The sequence below is a fragment of the Bombina bombina genome, chromosome 5, assembly GCF_027579735.1.
Source record: "Bombina bombina isolate aBomBom1 chromosome 5, aBomBom1.pri, whole genome shotgun sequence".
Classification (NCBI taxonomy): domain Eukaryota; kingdom Metazoa; phylum Chordata; class Amphibia; order Anura; family Bombinatoridae; genus Bombina; species Bombina bombina.
Window position 1 is genome coordinate 94,616,312 of NC_069503.1, and position 19,373 is coordinate 94,635,684.

Here is a 19,373-nt window from a genome sequence, read left to right on the forward strand (position 1 = left end):
TTGGGTAGTCATTATCCCATACGTCACTAGCTCATGGACTCTTGCTAATTACATGAAAGAAAACATAATTTATGTAAGAACTTACCTGATAAATTAATTTCTTTCATATTAGCAAGAGTCCATGAGGCCCACCCTTTTTTTGTGGTGGTTATGATTTTTTTGTATAAAGCACAATTATTCCAATTCCTTATTTTATATGCTTTCGCACTTTTTTCTTATCACCCCACTTCTTGGCTATTCGTTAAACTGATTTGTGGGTGTGGTGAGGGGTGTATTTATAGGCATTTTGAGGTTTGGGAAACTTTGCCCCTCCTGGTAGGAATGTATATCCCATACGTCACTAGCTCATGGACTCTTGCTAATATGAAAGAAATGAATTTATCAGGTAAGTTCTTACATAAATTATGTTTTTTACCATCAGGATCTCAAATCCTTAAATTTAAAGGTATGGAGATTGAACGCTTGATTCTTAGTCAAAGAGGTTTCTCTGACTCTGTGATTAATACTATGTTACAGGCTCGTAAATCTGTATCTAGGAAGATATATTTTCGAGTCTGGAAGACTTACATTTCTTGGTGTCTTTCTCATCATTTTTCCTGGCATTCTTTTAGAATTCTGAGAATTTTACAGTTTCTTCAGGATGGTTTGGATAAAGGTTTGTCTGCAAGTTCCTTGAAAGGACAAATCTCTGCTCTTTCTGTTCTTTTTCACAGAAAGATTGCTAATCTTCCTGATATTCATTGTTTTGTACAAGCTTTGGTTCGTATAAAACCTGTTATTAAGTCAATTTCTCCTCCTTGGAGTTTGAATTTGGTTCTGGGGGCTCTTCAAGCTCCTCCGTTTGAACCTATGCATTCATTGGACATTAAATTACTTTCTTGGAAAGTTTTGTTTCTTTTGGCCATCTCTTCTGCTAGAAGATTTTCTGAATTATCTGCTCTTTCTTGTGAGTCTCCTTTTCTGATTTTTCATCAGGATAAGGCGGTGTTGCAAACTTCTTTTACATTTTTACCTAAGGTTGTGAATTCTAACAACATTAGTAGAGAAATTGTGGTTCCTTCATTGTGTCCTAATCCTAAGAATTCTAAGGAGAGATCTTTGCATTCTTTGGATGTAGTTAGAGCTTTGAAATATTATGTTGAAGCTACTAAGAATTTCCGAAAGACTTCTAGTCTATTTGTTATCTTTTCCGGTTCTAGGAAAGGTCAGAAGGCCTCTGCCATTTCTTTGGCATCTTGGTTGAAATCTTTAATTCATCATGCTTATGTTGAGTCGGGTAAAACTCCGCCTCAAAGGATTACAGCTCATTCTACTAGGTCAGTTTCTACTTCCTGGGCGTTTAGGAATGAAGCTTCGGTTGATCAGATTTGCAAAGCAGCAACTTGGTCTTCTTTGCATACTTTTACTAAATTCTACCATTTTGATGTGTTTTCTTCTTCTGAAGCAGTTTTTGGTAGAAAAGTACTTCAGGCAGCTGTTTCAGTTTGATTCTTCTGCTTATAATTTCAGTTTTTTTCATTATAAGATTTAAACTTTATTTTGGGTGTGGATTATTTTCAGCGGAATTGGCTGTCTTTATTTTATCCCTCCCTCTCTAGTGACTCTTGCGTGGAAGATCCACATCTTGGGTAGTCATTATCCCATACGTCACTAGCTCATGGACTCTTGCTAATTACATGAAAGAAAACATAATTTATGTAAGAACTTACCTGATAAATTCATTTCTTTCATATTAGCAAGAGTCCATGAGGCCCACCCTTTTTGTGGTGGTTATGATTTTTTGTATAAAGCACAATTATTCCAATTCCTTATTTTTTATGCTTTCGCACTTTTGTCTTATCACCCCACTTCTTGGCTATGCGTTAAACTGATTTGTGGGTGTGGTGAGGGGTGTATTTATAGGCATTTTGAGGTTTGGGAAACTTTGTCCCTCCTGGTAGGAATGTATATCCCATACGTCACTAGCTCATGGACTCTTGCTAATATGAAAGAAATGAATTTATCAGGTAAGTTCTTACATAAATTATGTTTTTTCACTAATAGGGAAAGCTTTGCCCATGTTCTTTGGATATAGACTCTATGATTAATTCTCACTCACAGGGTCTACATACATTGCACACACAGGACACATACAGATAGCATACAGTAGTACTCAGCCACTGTATGCTATCTGCAATTATGGCTGAGTACTACTGTATGCTGTCTGCATATGCACTGTGTAGCCAAGTACTGCTGTATGCTGTCTGCATGTGCATTGTGTGGTTGAGTACTGCTGTATGCTGTCTGCATGTGAACTGTATGGCTGAGTACTACTGCATGCTGTCTGCATGTGCACTGTATGAGTACTACTGTATGTTGTCTGCATGTGCTCTCTGCCAATACAGTACACATGCCAACAGCATACAGTAGTACTCAGCCATACAGTGCCCATGCAGCGAGAATACAGTAGTAGTAGCAATTTAGTGCACATGCAGGTAGCATACAGTAGTACTCAGCCATACAGTGCACATGCAGACTGCATACCATGGCAAAAAGTGAAGCCATTTTAGCTACATTTTTTTCATAGTTGTATATGGCTAGAAACTAGCATGAATCCATTTTATCTATATACTCCATATTTGCTAATTTGCTGTATTTTTATAGTTATATGTTTAACTATTCAGTTGCCATTGCCAATGCCATTTTATATACTTAGGTAGGGGTAGCTACTCCTTATATTTTTCATACAAGTCAGCTTTTAATTGAAGCATGATGTATTCCACTTTTATATGTTATTGTTGTAACTCTGGAATGTATAAGAGCAACAATGCTGTAGTTCAATTTCACATATCTGATCTGTCATGGTTTTCACATTTTTCAGGGCCAGTCTGCTGTACCCACATTCCCTTTAAATGTCTCTGAAGCAAATATCCCATTTTATATCAACAGTGTTGATCTAAAATAGTATATTTACTTCAGAGAAGTTTAAAGGGAATGTGTGTTTGTTTTTGTGAGACAACTCAGAGCTGGGTCCCAACCTGTTTATACTTAGGGGAAAAAGGCATTTTGTTAGCAGTCCAGTTTATTATACTGCTAATATCTGAGCACTGGATTTAATTTTGATTGACTCACATCATCCCAGTGTAGGAGATGTAACTAGTATACAGGCTCATATGTGAAACTCCTAAAATGCCAGCTGTTTAAGAAGCTGGACCTTTTATTAAAAAACCTTTAATTTAGGTATGTGTATATATTTTATCTTATATGTATTGTCTATGCCTTCGTAATAAAACCGTAATAAAAATTAATTATTTAAAGTATAGAGTGTCATTTTTTTATTTCATTTAATATTTATATTATTATATAATATTTAAGTGCTGCCCAGTTGTCAGGTTGTGTAAAACAGTTTTTTGCTCAGAGCAGTAGCAGGTCTTCACAGCTGTAACAAAAATTAGAGGGAACATTGAATGTAGGGGACTGACTAAATCAGAACAGTTTATATGTTCTCATTATAAAATAATTATGTAATTAATAACATTACTTCCATTGTGTTTCTTATTGATAGGTGAATTCACAAACTGCAAGAATCTTAGTCATGATGCTTCTTTACATCTTCAAAATCAAAGAAGCCAAGTGGGAAACGTATGTTCTGAATGTGGGAAATATTTTCTTGAGAAATCACATCTTTCTAAACCTCAGAAAATTCATACAGGAGAAAAGCCATTTTCCTGTTCTATATGTGCGAAATGTTTTAACTATAACACAAATCGTATTGCTCATCAGAGAATTCACACAGGAGAGAAAGCATTTTCATGTTCAGACTGTGGGAAATGTTTTTCTAAGAAATCACATTTTATTGTTCATCAGAGAATTCACACAGGAGAGAAAGCATTTTCATGCTCTGACTGTGGGAAATGTTTTACTCAGAAATCAAATCTTACTGCACATCAGAAAATTCATACAGGAGAGAAAGCATTTTCATGTTCTGACTGTGGGCAATGTTTTACTTGGAAACCATCTCTTATTGTACATCAGAAAATTCATACAGGAGAGAAAGCATTTTCATGTTCTTACTGTGGGAAATGTTTTACGATGAAATCAACTCTTACTGCACATCAGAAAATTCATACAGGAGAGAAAGCATTTTCATGTTCTGACTGTGGGAAATGTTTTACTATGAAATCAACTCTTACTACACATCAGAAAATTCATACAGGAGAGAAAGCATTTTCATGTTCTGACTGTGGGAAATGTTTTACTATGAAATCAAATCTTATTACACATCAGAAAATTCATACAGGAGAGAAAGCATTTTCATGTTCTGACTGTGGGAAATGTTTTATTCAGAAATCAAAGCTTATTGTACATCAGAAAATTCATACAGGAGAGAAAGCATTTTCATGTTCTGACTGTGGGAAATGTTTTATTCAGAAATCAAAGCTTATTTCACATCAGAAAATTCATACAGGAGAGAAAGCATTTTCATGTTCTGACTGTGGGAAATGTTTTACTATGAAACCAACTCTTACTAGGCATCAGAAAACTCATTCAAAGAAATCAGTTTAACCTCCTGGTACAGAGGGTGACATGTAGTTGTCACTCACACAATATCAAGTGCTGATGATGACTGCATGTGACCCCTTGATGTGCACAGTTTTGCACTTGTTTAAGGCCCCTTTTGCACCTCAAGCATTTATGAGGTGAGCCCAGGGTGGATTTGATTTAATTCATGATTTAGGAGAGAAGAAAACAGAGGCGCCCAATGGCCTAATACCATATACACAGAGTTAATACAGGTAAGCAAAGTGGATACTCACAAACGGATAGCACCTGAGGGTGCAAACAGGGCAGACTGGAACATCACAGGATATGAGCAGCCAGCTATTCAAAGGGGAATCCTCACTTGTAGATTTCAAGGTATTCCTATATGTTAAAAATATTTCTCTTGTAAAGGTGTATCCAGTCCATGGGTTCATCCATTACTTGTGGGATATTCTCCTTCCCAACAGGAAGCTGCAAGAGGACATCCACAGCAGAGCTGTCTATATAGCTCCTCCCCTAACTGCCACCCCCAGTCATTCTCTTGCAGCTCTCGACAAGAAAGGAAGTATCAAGAGATATGTGGTGACTTAGTGTAGTTTTACCTTCAATCAAAAGTTTGTTATTTTTAAACGGTACCGGCGTTGTACTGTTTTACTCTCAGGCAGAAATTGGAAGAAGAATCTGCCTGGAGATTGATGATCTTAGCGGTTTGTAACTAAGGTCCATTGCTGTTCTCACACATAACTGAAGAGTATGGAAAGAAAACTTCAGTTGGGGGGACGGTTTGCAGATCACTTGCTTTGAGGTATGTTCAGTATATTTTTTTCTAGAGAGATGATAAGGTCTAGAAAATGCTGACAGTGCCTGGTATATTTGAGGTAAGCCTGATACAGTGATTTAACAATAACTGGGGTCATGCTTACAAGATAAGGGTAATATTCATGTTAACTTTCATATTACTTAGTGTAAAAACGTTTGCATAACTTACAGAAAAAAAGTTTTTTCTCTGAGGGTGATAAATCTTTATTTGGGGCCTAGTTTTCCACATGGCTGTTAGATTACTCCTAGGAGTACTTTTTTAAGGCCCTCTGACTTTGAGTGCATGGTGGGAGGGGCCTATTTTCACGCACTTTATGCGCAGTTGATATACAGACTGAGACATCCAGCTTCCCTTAAGGAGTCCTCTGGCATCTAGGACCACTATACAGGGGTTTTTTTCCTGCAGAAATCATGTTTAAGGGCAGGTAGGAGCCACAGCAGAGCTGTGGCAGTGTGTGTGTGACTGTTTTTTATCGGTTTTACTGTTTTTCTAATCCGCTTTGGAGCCTAAGGGGTTAATCATCCATTTGCAAGTGGGTGCAATGCTGCTTTAGTCTCTTATACACACTGTAAACAATTTGTAGAGTTTAATACTTTTTAACACTGTTTTGCAGTTTATGTGTTAGTTTTTTTCTCTTAAAGGTACAGTACCGTTTTTGTTTAATTGCTTTTTCACATTTATTAAATTGTTTTCCAAGCTTGCTGGTCTCATTACTAGTTTGTTAAACATGTCTGACATAGAGGAAACTCCTTGTTCATTATGTTTAGAAGCCATTGTGGAACCCCCTCTTAGAATGTGTACCAAATGCACTGACCTTTCTATAAGTTATAAAGACCATATTATGGCTTTTAAAGATTTATCACCAGAGGTTTCTCAGACTGACAAAAGGGAGATTATGCCATCTAGCTCTCCCCATGTGTCAGAACCTATAACTCCCGCTCAAGTGACGCCAAGAACATCTGGCGCGTCCAATGCGTTTACTTTACAAGACATGGCGGCAGTTATGAATCATACCCTCACAGAGGTATTGTCCAAACTGCCAGGGTTACAAGGAAAGCGAGACAGCTCTGGGGCTAGAACAAATACAGAGCTTTCTGACGCTTTAGTTGCTATGTCTAATATACCCTCACAATGTACAGAAGCCGAAGCAGGAGAGCTTCTATCTGTGGGTGACATTTCTGATTCAGGGAAGGCGTTACTTCAGTCTGAATCTGAAATGACAGCATTTAAATTTAAGCTTGAACACCTCCGCGTGTTGCTCAGGGAGGTTTTAGCGACTCTGGATGACTGTGACACCATTGTAGTCCCAGAGAAATTGTGTAAAATGGACAAATACTTTGCAGTTCCTGTTTATACTGATGTTTTTCCAATTCCTAAGAGGTTTTCAGAAATTATTACGAAGGAATGGGATAGACCATGTGTACCGTTCTCTCCCCCTCCTGCTTTTAAAAAGATGTTTCCCATAGATACCACTACATGGGACTCGTGGCAGATGGTCCCTAAGGTGGAGGGAGCAGTCTCTACCCTAGCTAAGCGTACTACTATCCCTGTCGAGGACAGTTGTGCTTTCCTAGATCCAATGGATAAAAAATTAGAGGGTTTCCTTAAGAAAATCTTTATACAACAAGGATTTATTCTCCAGCCTCTTGCATGCATTGCCCCAGTCACTGCTGCAGCGGCTTTCTGGTTTGAGTCTCTTGAATAGGCTCTACAGGTGGAGACCCCGTTGGATGATATCCTAGACAGGCTTAAAACTCTTAAGTTAGCCAATTCATTTATTTCTGACGCCGTTTTTCATTTAACAAAGCTAACGGCTAAGAATTCAGGTTTTGCCATTCAGGCACGTAGGGCGCTATGGCTTAAATCCTGGTCAGCTGACGTTACTTCAAAGTCTAAGCTTCTTAACATCCCCTTCAAAGGGCAGACCCTATTCTGGACTGGATTGAAGGAGATCATTTCTGATATTACTGGAGGAAAAGGCCACGCCCTTCCCCAGGATAGGTCCAACAAATTAAGGACCAAACAGACTAATTTTCATTCCTTTCGAAACTTCAAGAGTGGCGCAGCTTCAACTTCCTCTGCTGCAAAACAAAAAGGAGATTTTGCCCAGTCCAAGCCAGTCTGGAGACCTAACCAGGCTTGGAACAAGGGAAAGCAGGCCAAAAAACCTGCTACTGCCTCTAAGACAGCATGAAGGAATAGCTCCCGATCCGGGACCGGATCTAGTTGGGGGCAGACTTTCTCTCTTCGCCCAGGCTTGGGCAAGAGACATCCAGGATCCCTGGGCTCTGGAGATTGTTTCCCAGGGATATCTTCTGGATTTCAAAGCCTCATCTCCAAAGGGGAGATTTCATCTCTCACAATTATCTGCAAACCAGATAAAGAGAGAGGCATTCTTTTGTTGCGTTCAAGACCTTCTGGTTATGGGAGTGATCCACCCAGTTCCAAGGGAGGAACAGGGGCAGGGATTCTATTCAAATCTAGTGGACAGATATGATACTGCTGGAGGAACTATCAAATTTACTCCAGTGGATGGTGTAGATTAGTTGCTATCAAAAAGGCAGAAAAAACACTCAATAAAGGTGGTTTACCTCTGTAATGACCACCTATAAACTAAGATTAGTTTAAAGGAATTAGAGCTGAATGTATTTTGGAGTGCGCCTGAGATAGCTAAAATAGATTATCTCAGTCTTAATTTGCCTGGAGTTTTATTTAATTGTATATTTTATATTTTCTTTCTTTGGTGTAAATTAAAATATGAAGTATAATAAATCAAACTATAATTGATAATAAAAGACAAATATCTGGGACGTGCATAGCACAAGGCGAGACAGAGACTGTAAGGCACCGGAGGCAACATGGCTCAACAGAAGAACCTTGAAGGCTATGTGGGGTTTGCCAATCTCCCAAACCAGGTGTACAGGAAATCTGTGAAGAGGGGATTTGAATATACACTAATGGTAGTCGGTGAGTCTGGTCTGGGGAAGTCAACACTCATCAATTCACTATTCTTAACGGATTTATATGCTCCGGATTATCCTGGTCCCTCACACCGAATTAAAAAAACTGTTCAGGTTGAACAGTCAAAAGTTTTAATCAAAGAGGGAGGAGTACAGTTACTTCTAACAATAGTAGACATACCAGGATTTGGCGACGCGGTGGATAATAGCAACTGTTGGCAGCCAGTCATTGATTACATTGACAGTAAATTTGAAGATTATTTAAATGCAGAATCTCGTGTGAACAGACGTCAGATGCCAGACAACCGCGTGCAGTGCTGCCTATACTTCATTGCTCCATCAGGGCACGGATTGAAGCCATTGGACATAGAGTTCATGAAACGTTTGCATGAAAAAGTCAACATCATTCCACTCATTGCCAAAGCTGACACCCTCACACCAGAAGAATGCCAGCAATTTAAAAAACAGATAATGAAAGAAATCCAGGAGCACAAAATCAAGATCTACGAGTTTCCAGAAACAGATGACGAAGAAGAAAATAAACTGGTGAAAAAAATAAAGGACCGTTTACCTCTTGCTGTGGTGGGTAGTAACACGACTATAGAAGTCAATGGCAAGAGAGTAAGAGGAAGACAGTATCCCTGGGGAGTGGCAGAAGTTGAAAACAGTGAGCACTGTGATTTTACTATTCTGCGAAACATGTTGATAAGAACCCATATGCAGGATCTTAAGGATGTCACCAATAACGTACATTATGAGAATTACAGGAGCAGAAAATTGGCAGCAGTGACTTATAATGGTGTTGATAACAATAAAAACAAAGGTCAGCTAACGAAATTTGACACAGTTGAAGGCATGAGCCCTCTGGCTCAGATGGAAGAGGAGAGAAGGGAACACGTGGCCAAAATGAAGAAAATGGAGATGGAAATGGAACAAGTTTTTGAAATGAAGGTCAAAGAAAAAGTTCAGAAACTAAAGGACTCCGAGGCTGAGCTTCAGCGACGCCATGAACAAATGAAAAAGAACTTGGAAGCTCAGCACAAGGAACTCGAAGAGAAACGACGTCAGTTTGAGGAAGAAAAGTTAAACTGGGAAGCTCAACAACGCATACTGGAACAGCAGAATTCTTCCAGGACTTTGGAGAAAAACAAGAAGAAAGGAAAGATATTTTAAAATTATTCCTGGACCACCATATTCTCTATCAGTTGCCAACTTGCCAGCCCAGACATCAGTGTTTGTTGGAACCATTCAGCCACTTTTGAAACCAGTCACATCTATAAATGTTGGATTTATTCGGCATGACCTTTTTTATTATTATTCTTGATGGAGATTAAGATGCCTTGAATTGTTTAAGGTTTGCATTCTTGGAGAACTATTTGCTGCAAGCAATTGCTCCCTTTCCTTCCTTAACTCTCTTTTTAACTGATGTCTTCATTTTAAAAAGCAAGAAAAGAAAAAAAAAAGCATTTTACTGTTGTATAACCTTGGTCTGGGGGCTGGTTGCAAGATATTCCACAGTACAAGGACTTTGGCTTACAATGAAGATAAAAAAAACGCTATATTTTGTTGCATCTTCTAACTTGCGCACATGTAATACAGACTTTCATACATACGGTTTATTGTAATTTACATTTTTCCCTAATTTTGACACTTCCTTTGTTTAAAATTACACATGGGAATATAGGCTTACAGTGCACAGAAGGCTTTTTCCCCCCCCAAGAACCTCCCTCTCGTGTTTGGGAATTTAAGTATATACTATTTCCATTTAGTAACTTCTTTAGCCAGAAGAATCTAATTATTGCTTCCTTTTGTAATAACATTTACTTTAAATATTTTCTTTCCAAGTATTGGCCCTACTGAATTAAAATATAGCTTATTTACAGTACGAATCGGTAAAAAAAACAACCTTTTTTTGCATCTTTTACATACTTGCCTAAGTTTTGTGGTAAAGCAGCAGGAATGATGCATTTATAGGTCATTTCTAGGTGAAAATTAACAACCAGTCTGTTCCTACTTTATTGTGCAGTCTGTTTTATGTTTTACTAGAAATGGAAATAATGTCCTCATAATAAGAGGAACGTCACAATTTTGCATTTAGCTGTATTCATATACTGCATTTCTGTATTTTTTTTGTTTGTATTGTACAAAGTCACATAATAAACAATGTTGTGATGTAAAAAAAAAAAAAAAAAAAAAAAAAGACAAATATCTGATTAATTAATTAAAATAATTACATTTATTCAGTTAAATTTCATTCAATCACTCAAAGCATAAAAATTCATGTCAATAACTTAAAACCTAAAAACAATACTTATATATTAGCATAGATAATAGTATGTAACCATGTGTTGCTTCTGTTCCGTATCCGGTACACAACTGTATGATTAATTTATGAACGAGTATACTAGCGCTCTAATTAGCTTCAAAATTTTGCAGCTTATTTTAAAACACAGATACAACTCTTTAAGTGAACAATTTATGTCCTGTATCTTGGGGAAATCTGATTTAAATATTGAGGGATGTGATTCGTATATAAAAGTAGAAGTAATTTTTCATAAACTTATGTATTCACATTAAAAAACAGCTTATACGGTATGTATATTAGTCCCTTTTTTCTGTGTATTATTTGCCCGGGGCTTTAAAAAAGAGGAAAGGTACCTTTTGAAGTATGAAGAAAGTGTTTTTTGACTATACCGGTATAGATTTGTGTTGAATTCCTTTCTTGGTATCCGTATGCCGAATCCTGTTCTTCTTTTATCCTTTGTTGAAGAGAAACCCACCAGGGGGTTTTTGAGATGTGCTTTGCGGGCAAAGTGTTAGAGGATAGTGTCCGTTGATTCGCCTTTGTTTTTGTGACCGTTGTTGTTCAAACCCACCAGGGGGCAACTTCAGGTGTCACAGTAGGCTCCGAATCTTGATTGCTGTTATACTGTTGGTCTCACCTTGTTGTATGGAGTAATAAGCAATTCTTTATCCCGATGTTTGCTGAACAAAGAACATCTGGGATTCACGCTGGCATAATCCTTTTAGACTGGGTTGTATCAATATATCAAAGTGCTGGTTTTACACAGTCTTGGTTGTTGCAACAGTAGTTGCTAGTTCAAAATAGTGGAGCAGAATGCTGGACGCGTTTCGGCTTTCACCTGCAGCCTTTTTCATACATAATGTTCCAGTATGATTTGGCGGTCTTATTTAAACCTCTTGGCTGCTTTCTCATTGGTTGTTTAAATAACAGATGTTGGATACAATTATTCCTATAGAAGCATATGAGTTTATTTTCAAATGGGTTTTCGTATGTTATCGCTTTGTTTTGTAACAGTAATCATATGAATTCTATTTAGAGTTTAATGCTAAAATTGGTTGTTTATTTCTTGGTTACATTTGATTTCATAATTTAAATTCAAGCACATCGTTACATTTATACAATGTCTTATAAATCAGAGATGTGATGTCCTTGAAAATAACTTTCTATGTAATACCCGTATTAATAATTGATATTTGTCTATTAATTGATTAGTTTTGCCAATATAGAATATATAATTAAATTAAAAGATTATATACATACAAAAATAAATGTATATATAAATAATAGATATATATATAAAAATTAATGGAGATTTAAGATATGTGCAATTAGTAAAATAGTAGATATTCGTTTTGGACCAATGATAATATTCATTGTCTAAATTTAGAAACCCATTTTATTATACTTCATGATCCAAAGTAGAAAAAAGACATATTTAAGTATGTTATATTTTGATACTGTGTTCTTTTGGAAGGATAACAAAAAATCGTTAATGACAGATATAGATATCTGATATCTTAACCATATAAAAATATATTTTATTGTGTATTAATATTTTAAAAAAGGAAAAAGTGGAAAAAATGCATATTTGAGTATGTTACAGTTTGATACTGTGTTCTTTTGGATAGATAACAAAAAATAGTTAATGACAGATATAAATATCTGATATCTTGACCATATAAAGATATATTTTATTGTGTATTAATATTTTAGAAAAGGTGTAATACTGAATTCAATATTTAATCCTTTAGGGGTTTTTGTTTCTAATTCGTAGATGCATTTATATTCTAATTTTAGTAATTCATTTTCCACATCTCCCCCTCTCCAGTCTGGGTTTAATTTATCTATTGCAACATATTTGAATTTCTTTAAGTTGCAGTTATTGCATTTTAAAAAAACGGGGAGGTTTTTGCGGGAAACAATATATAGGAGAATCAACCAGACCTGTTAGAGAGAGAGTAAGGGAACATATACTCTCCATAGAGAACGCAGAAGAAGATAGAAATAAAGACCTCCCCGTTCCACAACATTTTTTAAAATGCAATAACTGCAACTTAAAGAAATTCAAATATGTTGCAATAGATAAATTAAACCCAGACTGGAGAGGGGGAGACGTGGAAAATGAATTACTAATATTAGAATATAAATGGATCTACGAATTAGAAACAAAAACCCCTAAAGGATTAAATATTGAATTCAGTATTACACCTTTTCTAAAATATTAATACACAATAAAATATATCTTTATATGGTCAAGATATCAGATATTTATATCTGTCATTAACTATTTTTTGTTATCTATCCAAAAGAACACAGTGTCAAACTGTAACATACTCAAATATGCATTTTTTCCACTTTTTCCTTTTTTAAAATATTAATACACAATAAAATATATTTCTCTAGTAAGGTGTATCCAGTCCACGGATCATCCATTACTTACGGGATATTCTCACTCCCAACAGGAAGTTGCAAGAGGACCCACAGCAAAGCTGTTATATAGCTCCTCCCCTCACTACCATACCCAGTCATTCTCTTGCAACGCTCAACACGCATGGAGGTAGTAAGAGGAGAGTGGTGAAAAATAGTTAGTTTATTAACTTCAATCAAAAGTTTGTTATTTTAAATTGTACCGGAGTTGTGCTATTTTTTCTCAGGCAAAGATAGAAGAAGAATTTGCCTGAGTTTTTCTATGATCTTAGCAGGTTGTAACTAAGATCCCTTGCTGTTCTCACACATGTCTGAGGAGTGAGGTAACTTCAGAGGGAGAATGGCGTGCAGTTTATTCTGCTATCAGGTATGTGCAGTTATGATTTTTTCTAGGATTGGAAATGCTAGAAAATGCTGCTGAATCCTGATAAATGTAAGTTAAGCCTGAATACAGTGATTTAATAACGACTGGTATCATGCTTACTCTCAGGGGTAATACCCTTATAGATATGCTATATAAAACGTTTGCTGGCATGTTTAATCGTTTTTTATATATGCTTGGTGATAAAAACTTATGGGGGCCTAGTTTCTTCTGTTATGTGTGATCAGTCCACGGGTCATCATTACTTCTGGGATATTATCTGCTCCCCTACAGGAAGTGCAAGAGGATTCACCCAGCAGAGTTGCTATATAGCTCCTCCCCTCTACGTCACCTCCAGTCATTCTCTTGCACCCAAAGACTAGATAGGAGGTGTGAGAGGACTATGGTGATTATACTTAGTTTTTAGAACTTCAATCAAAAGTTTGTTATTTTACAATAGCACCGGAGCGTGTTATTACCCCTCTGGCAGAGTTTGAAGAAGAATCTACCAGAGTTTTTCTTATGATTTTAACCGGAGTAGTTAAGATCATATTGCTGTTTCTCGGCCATCTGAGGGAGGTAAAAACTTCAGATCAGGGGACAGCGGGCAGTTGAATCTGCATTGAGGTATGTAGCAGTTTTTATTTTCTGAATGGAATTGATGAAAAAATCCTGCCATACCGTTATAATGAACATGTATGTATACTCTACACTTTAGTATTCTGGGGATGGTATTTCACCGGAATTACTCTGTAAAAGTACATTAAACCTTTTATTAGGTATTTTTCATGTTAAACGTTTTTGCTGGAATGTAGAATCGTTTGCATTAATGAGGTACTGAGTGAATAAGTATTTGGGCATTATTTTTCCACTTGGCAGTTTGCTTGTGTTAATTATGACAGTTTCGTTTCTCTCTCACTGCTGTGTGTGAGAGGGAGGGGCCGTTTTTGGCGCTCTTTGCTACGCATCAAAAATTTCCAGTCAGTTTTTCTGCATGATCCGGTTCATCTCTAACAGAACTCAGGGGTCTTCAAACTTCTTTGAAGGGAAGTAGATTCTCTCAGCAGAGCTGTGAGACTTATATAGTGACTGTGATTTAAAACGTTGCTCTGTAATTTTTATGTTTAAAATTTAATTAGTGTTATTTTACTAATGGGAACAAACCTTTGCTGAAAAGTTGTGTTGTTTGTTAAGAGTGATGCTATAACTGTTTTTCAGTTCATTATTTCATCTGTCATTTAATCGTTTAGTGCTTCTTGAGGCACAGTACGTTTTTATTAAATAACATTGTAACCGAGTTGCATGTTTATTGCCAGTGTGTTAAACATGTCTGATTCAGAGGAAGATACCTGTGTCATTTGTTCCAATGCCAAGGTGGAGCCCAATAGAAATTTATGTACTAACTGTATTGATGCTACCTTAAATAAAAGCCAATCTGTACAAATTGAACAAATTTCACCAAATAGCGAGGGGAGAGTTATGCCGACTAACTCGCCTCACGTGTCAGTACCTGCATCTCCCGCCCGGGAGGTGCGTGATATTATGGCGCCTAGTACATCTGGGCAGCCATTACAGATAACATTACAAGATATGGCTACTGTTATGACCGAAGTTTTGGCTAAATTACCAGATCTAAGAGGCAAGCGTGATCACTCTGGGGTGAGAACAGAGTGCGCTGATAATTCTAGGGCCATGTCTGATACTGCGTCACAGCTTGCAGAGCATGAGGACGGAGAGCTTCATTCTGTGGGTGACGGTTCTGATCCAAACAGATTGGATTCAGATATTTCAAATTTTAAATTTAAATTGGAAAACCTCCGTGTATTACTAGGGGAGGTCTTAGCAGCTCTCAACGATTGTAACGCTGTTGCAATACCAGAGAAAATGTGTAGGTTGGATAAATACTTTGCGGTACCGGCGAGTACTGACGTTTTTCCTATACCTAAGAGATTAACTGAAATTGTTACTAAGGAGTGGGATAGACCCGGTGTGCCGTTCTCACCCCCTCCAATATTTAGAAAGATGTTTCCAATAGACGCCACCACACGGGACTTATGGCAAACGGTCCCTAAGGTGGAGGGAGCAGTTTCTACTTTAGCTAAGCGTACCACTATCCCGGTGGAGGATAGCTGTGCCTTTTCAGATCCTATGGATAAAAAATTAGAGGGTTACCTTAAGAAAATGTTTGTTCAACAAGGTTTTATATTACAACCCCTTGCATGCATCGCGCCGATCACGGCTGCGGCAGCATTTTGGATTGAGTCTCTGGAAGAGAACCTTAGTTCAGCTACGCTGGACGACATTACGGACAGGCTTAGAGTCCTTAAACTAGCTAATTCATTCATTTCGGAGGCCGTAGTACATTTAACCAAACTTACGGCTAAGAATTCAGGATTCGCCATTCAGGCACGCAGGGCGCTGTGGCTAAAATCCTGGTCGGCTGATGTAACTTCTAAGTCCAAATTACTTAATATACCTTTCAAGGGGCAAACTTTATTTGGGCCCGGTTTGAAAGAAATTATTGCTGACATTACAGGAGGTAAGGGCCACGCTCTACCTCAAGACAAAGCCAAAGCTAAGGCTAGACAGTCTAATTTTCGTCCCTTTCGGAATTTCAAAGCAGGAGCAGCGCCAACTTCCACTGCACCAAAACAGGGAGGAGCTGTTGCTCGTTACAGACAAGGCTGGAAGCCTAACCAGTCCTGGAACAAGGGCAAGCAGACCAGTAAACCTGCTGCTGCCCCAAAGACAGCATGAACCGAGGGCCCCCGATCCGGGACCGGATCTAGTGGGGGGCAGACTCTCTCTCTTCGCCCAGGCTTGGGCAAGAGATGTCCAGGATCCCTGGGCGCTAGAGATCATATCTCAGGGATACCTTCTAGACTTCAAATTCTCTCCCCCAAGAGGGAGATTTCATCTGTCAAGGTTGTCAACAAACCAAATAAAGAAGGACGCGTTTCTACGCTGTGTACAAGATCTATTATTAATGGGAGTGATCCATCCGGTTCCGCGGTCGGAACAAGGACAAGGGTTTTACTCAAACCTGTTTGTGGTTCCCAAAAAAGAGGGAACTTTCAGGCCAATCTTGGATTTAAAGATCCTAAACAAATTCCTAAGAGTTCCATCGTTCAAAATGGAAACTATTCGGACAATCTTACCCATGATCCAAGAGGGTCAGTACATGACCACAGTGGATTTAAAGGATGCTTACCTTCACATACCGATTCACAAGGATCATTACCGGTATCTAAGGTTTGCCTTCTTAAACAGGCATTACCAGTTTGTAGCCCTTCCATTCGGATTGGCTATGGCTCCAAGAATCTTTACAAAGGTTCTGGGTGCCCTTCTGGCGGTACTAAGACCGCGAGGAATTTCGGTAGCTCCGTACCTAGACGACATTCTGATACAAGCTTCAAGCTTTCAAACTGCCAAGTCTCATACAGAGTTAGTTCTGGCATTTCTAAGGTCGCATGGATGGAAAGTGAACGAAAAGAAGAGTTCTCTCTTTCCTCTCACAAGAGTTCCATTCTTGGGGACTCTTATAGATTCTGTAGAAATGAAGATTTATCTGACAGAAGACAGATTAACAAAGCTTCTAAATGCATGCCGTGTCCTTCATTCCATTCAACTCCCGTCAGTAGCTCAATGCATGGAGGTGATCGGCTTAATGGTAGCAGCAATGGACATAGTTCCCTTTGCACGCCTACATCTCAGACCGCTGCAATTGTGCATGCTGAGTCAGTGGAATGGGGATTACTCAGATTTATCCCCCACTCTGAATCTGGATCAAGAGACCAGAAACTCTCTTCTATGGTGGCTTTCTCGGCCACATCTGTCCAGGGGGATGCCGTTCAGCAGGCCGGACTGGACAATTGTAACAACAGACGCCAGCCTTCTAGGTTGGGGCGCTGTCTGGAATTCTCTGAAGGCTCAGGGACAATGGAGTCAGGAGGAAAGTCTCCTGCCAATAAACATTCTGGAATTGAGAGCAGTTCTCAATGCCCTTCTAGCTTGGCCCCAGTTAAAGACTCGGGGGTTCATCAGGTTTCAGTCGGACAACATCACGACTGTAGCTTACATCAACCATCAAGGAGGGACAAGAAGCTCCCTAGCAATGATAGAAGTATCAAAGATAATTCGCTGGGCAGAGTCTCACTCTTGCCACCTGTCAGCAATCCACATCCCGGGAGTGGAGAACTGGGAGGCGGATTTCTTGAGTCGCCAGACTCTTCATCCGGGGGAGTGGGAACTTCATCCGGAGGTCTTTGCCCAAATACTTCAACGTTGGGGCAAACCAGAGATAGATCTCATGGCGTCTCGCCAGAACGCCAAACTTCCTCGCTACGGATCCAGATCCAGGGATCCGGGAGCGGTTCTGATAGATGCTTTGACAGCACCTTGGAACTTCAGGATGGCTTATGTGTTTCCACCCTTCCCACTGCTTCCTCGATTGATTGCCAAAATCAAACAGGAGAGAGCATCAGTGATTCTAATAGCGCCTGCATGGCCGCGCAGGACTTGGTATGCAGATCTAGTGGACATGTCATCCTGTCCGCCTTGGTCTCTACCTCTAAGACAGGACCTTCTGATTCAGGGTCCATTCAAACATCAAAGTCTAACTTCTCTGAAGCTGACTGCTTGGAAATTGAACGCTTGATTTTATCAAAACGTGGTTTTTCTGAGTCGGTTATTGATACCCTGATACAGGCTAGGAAGCCTGTTACCAGAAAGATTTACCATAAAATATGGCGTAAATACCTATACTGGTGTGAATCCAAAGATTACTCCTGGAGTAAGGTTAGGATTCCTAGGATATTGTCTTTTCTACAAGAAGGTTTAGAAAAGGGTTTATCGGCTAGCTCATTAAAGGGACAGATCTCAGCTCTGTCCATCTTGTTAAACAGGCGTCTGTCAGAAAATTCAGACATCCAGGCCTTTTGTCAGGCTTTAGCTAGGATCAAGCCTGTGTTTAAAGCTGTTGCTCCGCCATGGAGTTTAAACTTAGTTCTTAACGTTTTACAGGGTGTTCCGTTTGAACCCCTTCATTCCATTGATATAAAATTGTTATCTTGGAAAGTTCTCTTTTTAATGGCTATTTCCTCGGCTCGAAGAGTCTCTGAGTTATCAGCCCTACATTGTGATTCTCCTTATCTGATCTTTCACTCAGACAAGGTAGTTCTGCGTACTAAACCTGGGTTCTTACCTAAGGTAGTCACTAACAGGAATATCAATCAAGAGATTGTTGTTCCATCCTTGTGTCCAAATCCTTCTTCGAAGAAGGAACGTCTTCTACACAATCTGGATGTAGTTCGTGCCCTCAAGTTCTATTTGCAGGCAACTAAAGATTTTCGCCAAACTTCTTCCCTGTTTGTCGTTTATTCTGGACAGAGGAGAGGTCAAAAAGCTTCTGCTACCTCTCTCTCTTTTTGGCTTCGTAGCATAATACGTTTAGCCTATGAGACTGCTGGACAGCAGCCTCCTGAAAGAATTACAGCTCATTCCACTAGAGCTGTGGCTTCCACTTGGGCCTTTAAGAATGAGGCCTCTGTTGAACAGATTTGCAAGGCTGCAACTTGGTCTTCGCTTCATACTTTTTCCAAATTTTACAAATTTGACACTTTTGCTTCTTCGGAGGCTATTTTTGGGAGAAAGGTTCTTCAGGCAGTGGTTCCTTCTGTATAATGAGCCTGCCTATCCCTCCCGTCATCCGTGTACTTTTGCTTTGGTATTGGTATCCCAGAAGTAATGATGACCCGTGGACTGATCACACATAACAGAAGAAAACATAATTTATGCTTACCTGATAAATTCCTTTCTTCTGTTGTGTGATCAGTCCACGGCCCGCCCTGTTTTTTAAGGCAGGTACATATTTTTTAAATTATAATTCAGTCACCACTACACCCTTGGTTTCTCCTTTCTCGTTGGTCTTTGGTCGAATGACTGGAGGTGACGTAGAGGGGAGGAGCTATATAGCAACTC

The 19,373-nt window shown here is 38.8% G+C and overlaps 2 protein-coding genes across 2 annotated transcripts in view; both read left to right on the top strand.

The window, feature by feature from the left end:
• Positions 1 to 19,373, top strand: part of LOC128661351 (zinc finger protein 585A) — a 1,234,370-nt gene that overhangs the window by 255,169 nt on the left and 959,828 nt on the right. The window lies entirely within an intron of this gene.
• Positions 8,141 to 9,744, top strand: LOC128659962 (septin-7). The gene has a single exon (XM_053713554.1). It carries the CDS (start codon positions 8,200 to 8,202, stop codon positions 9,472 to 9,474), a length of 1,275 nt encoding a protein of 424 aa, XP_053569529.1. The 5' UTR covers positions 8,141 to 8,199; the 3' UTR covers positions 9,475 to 9,744.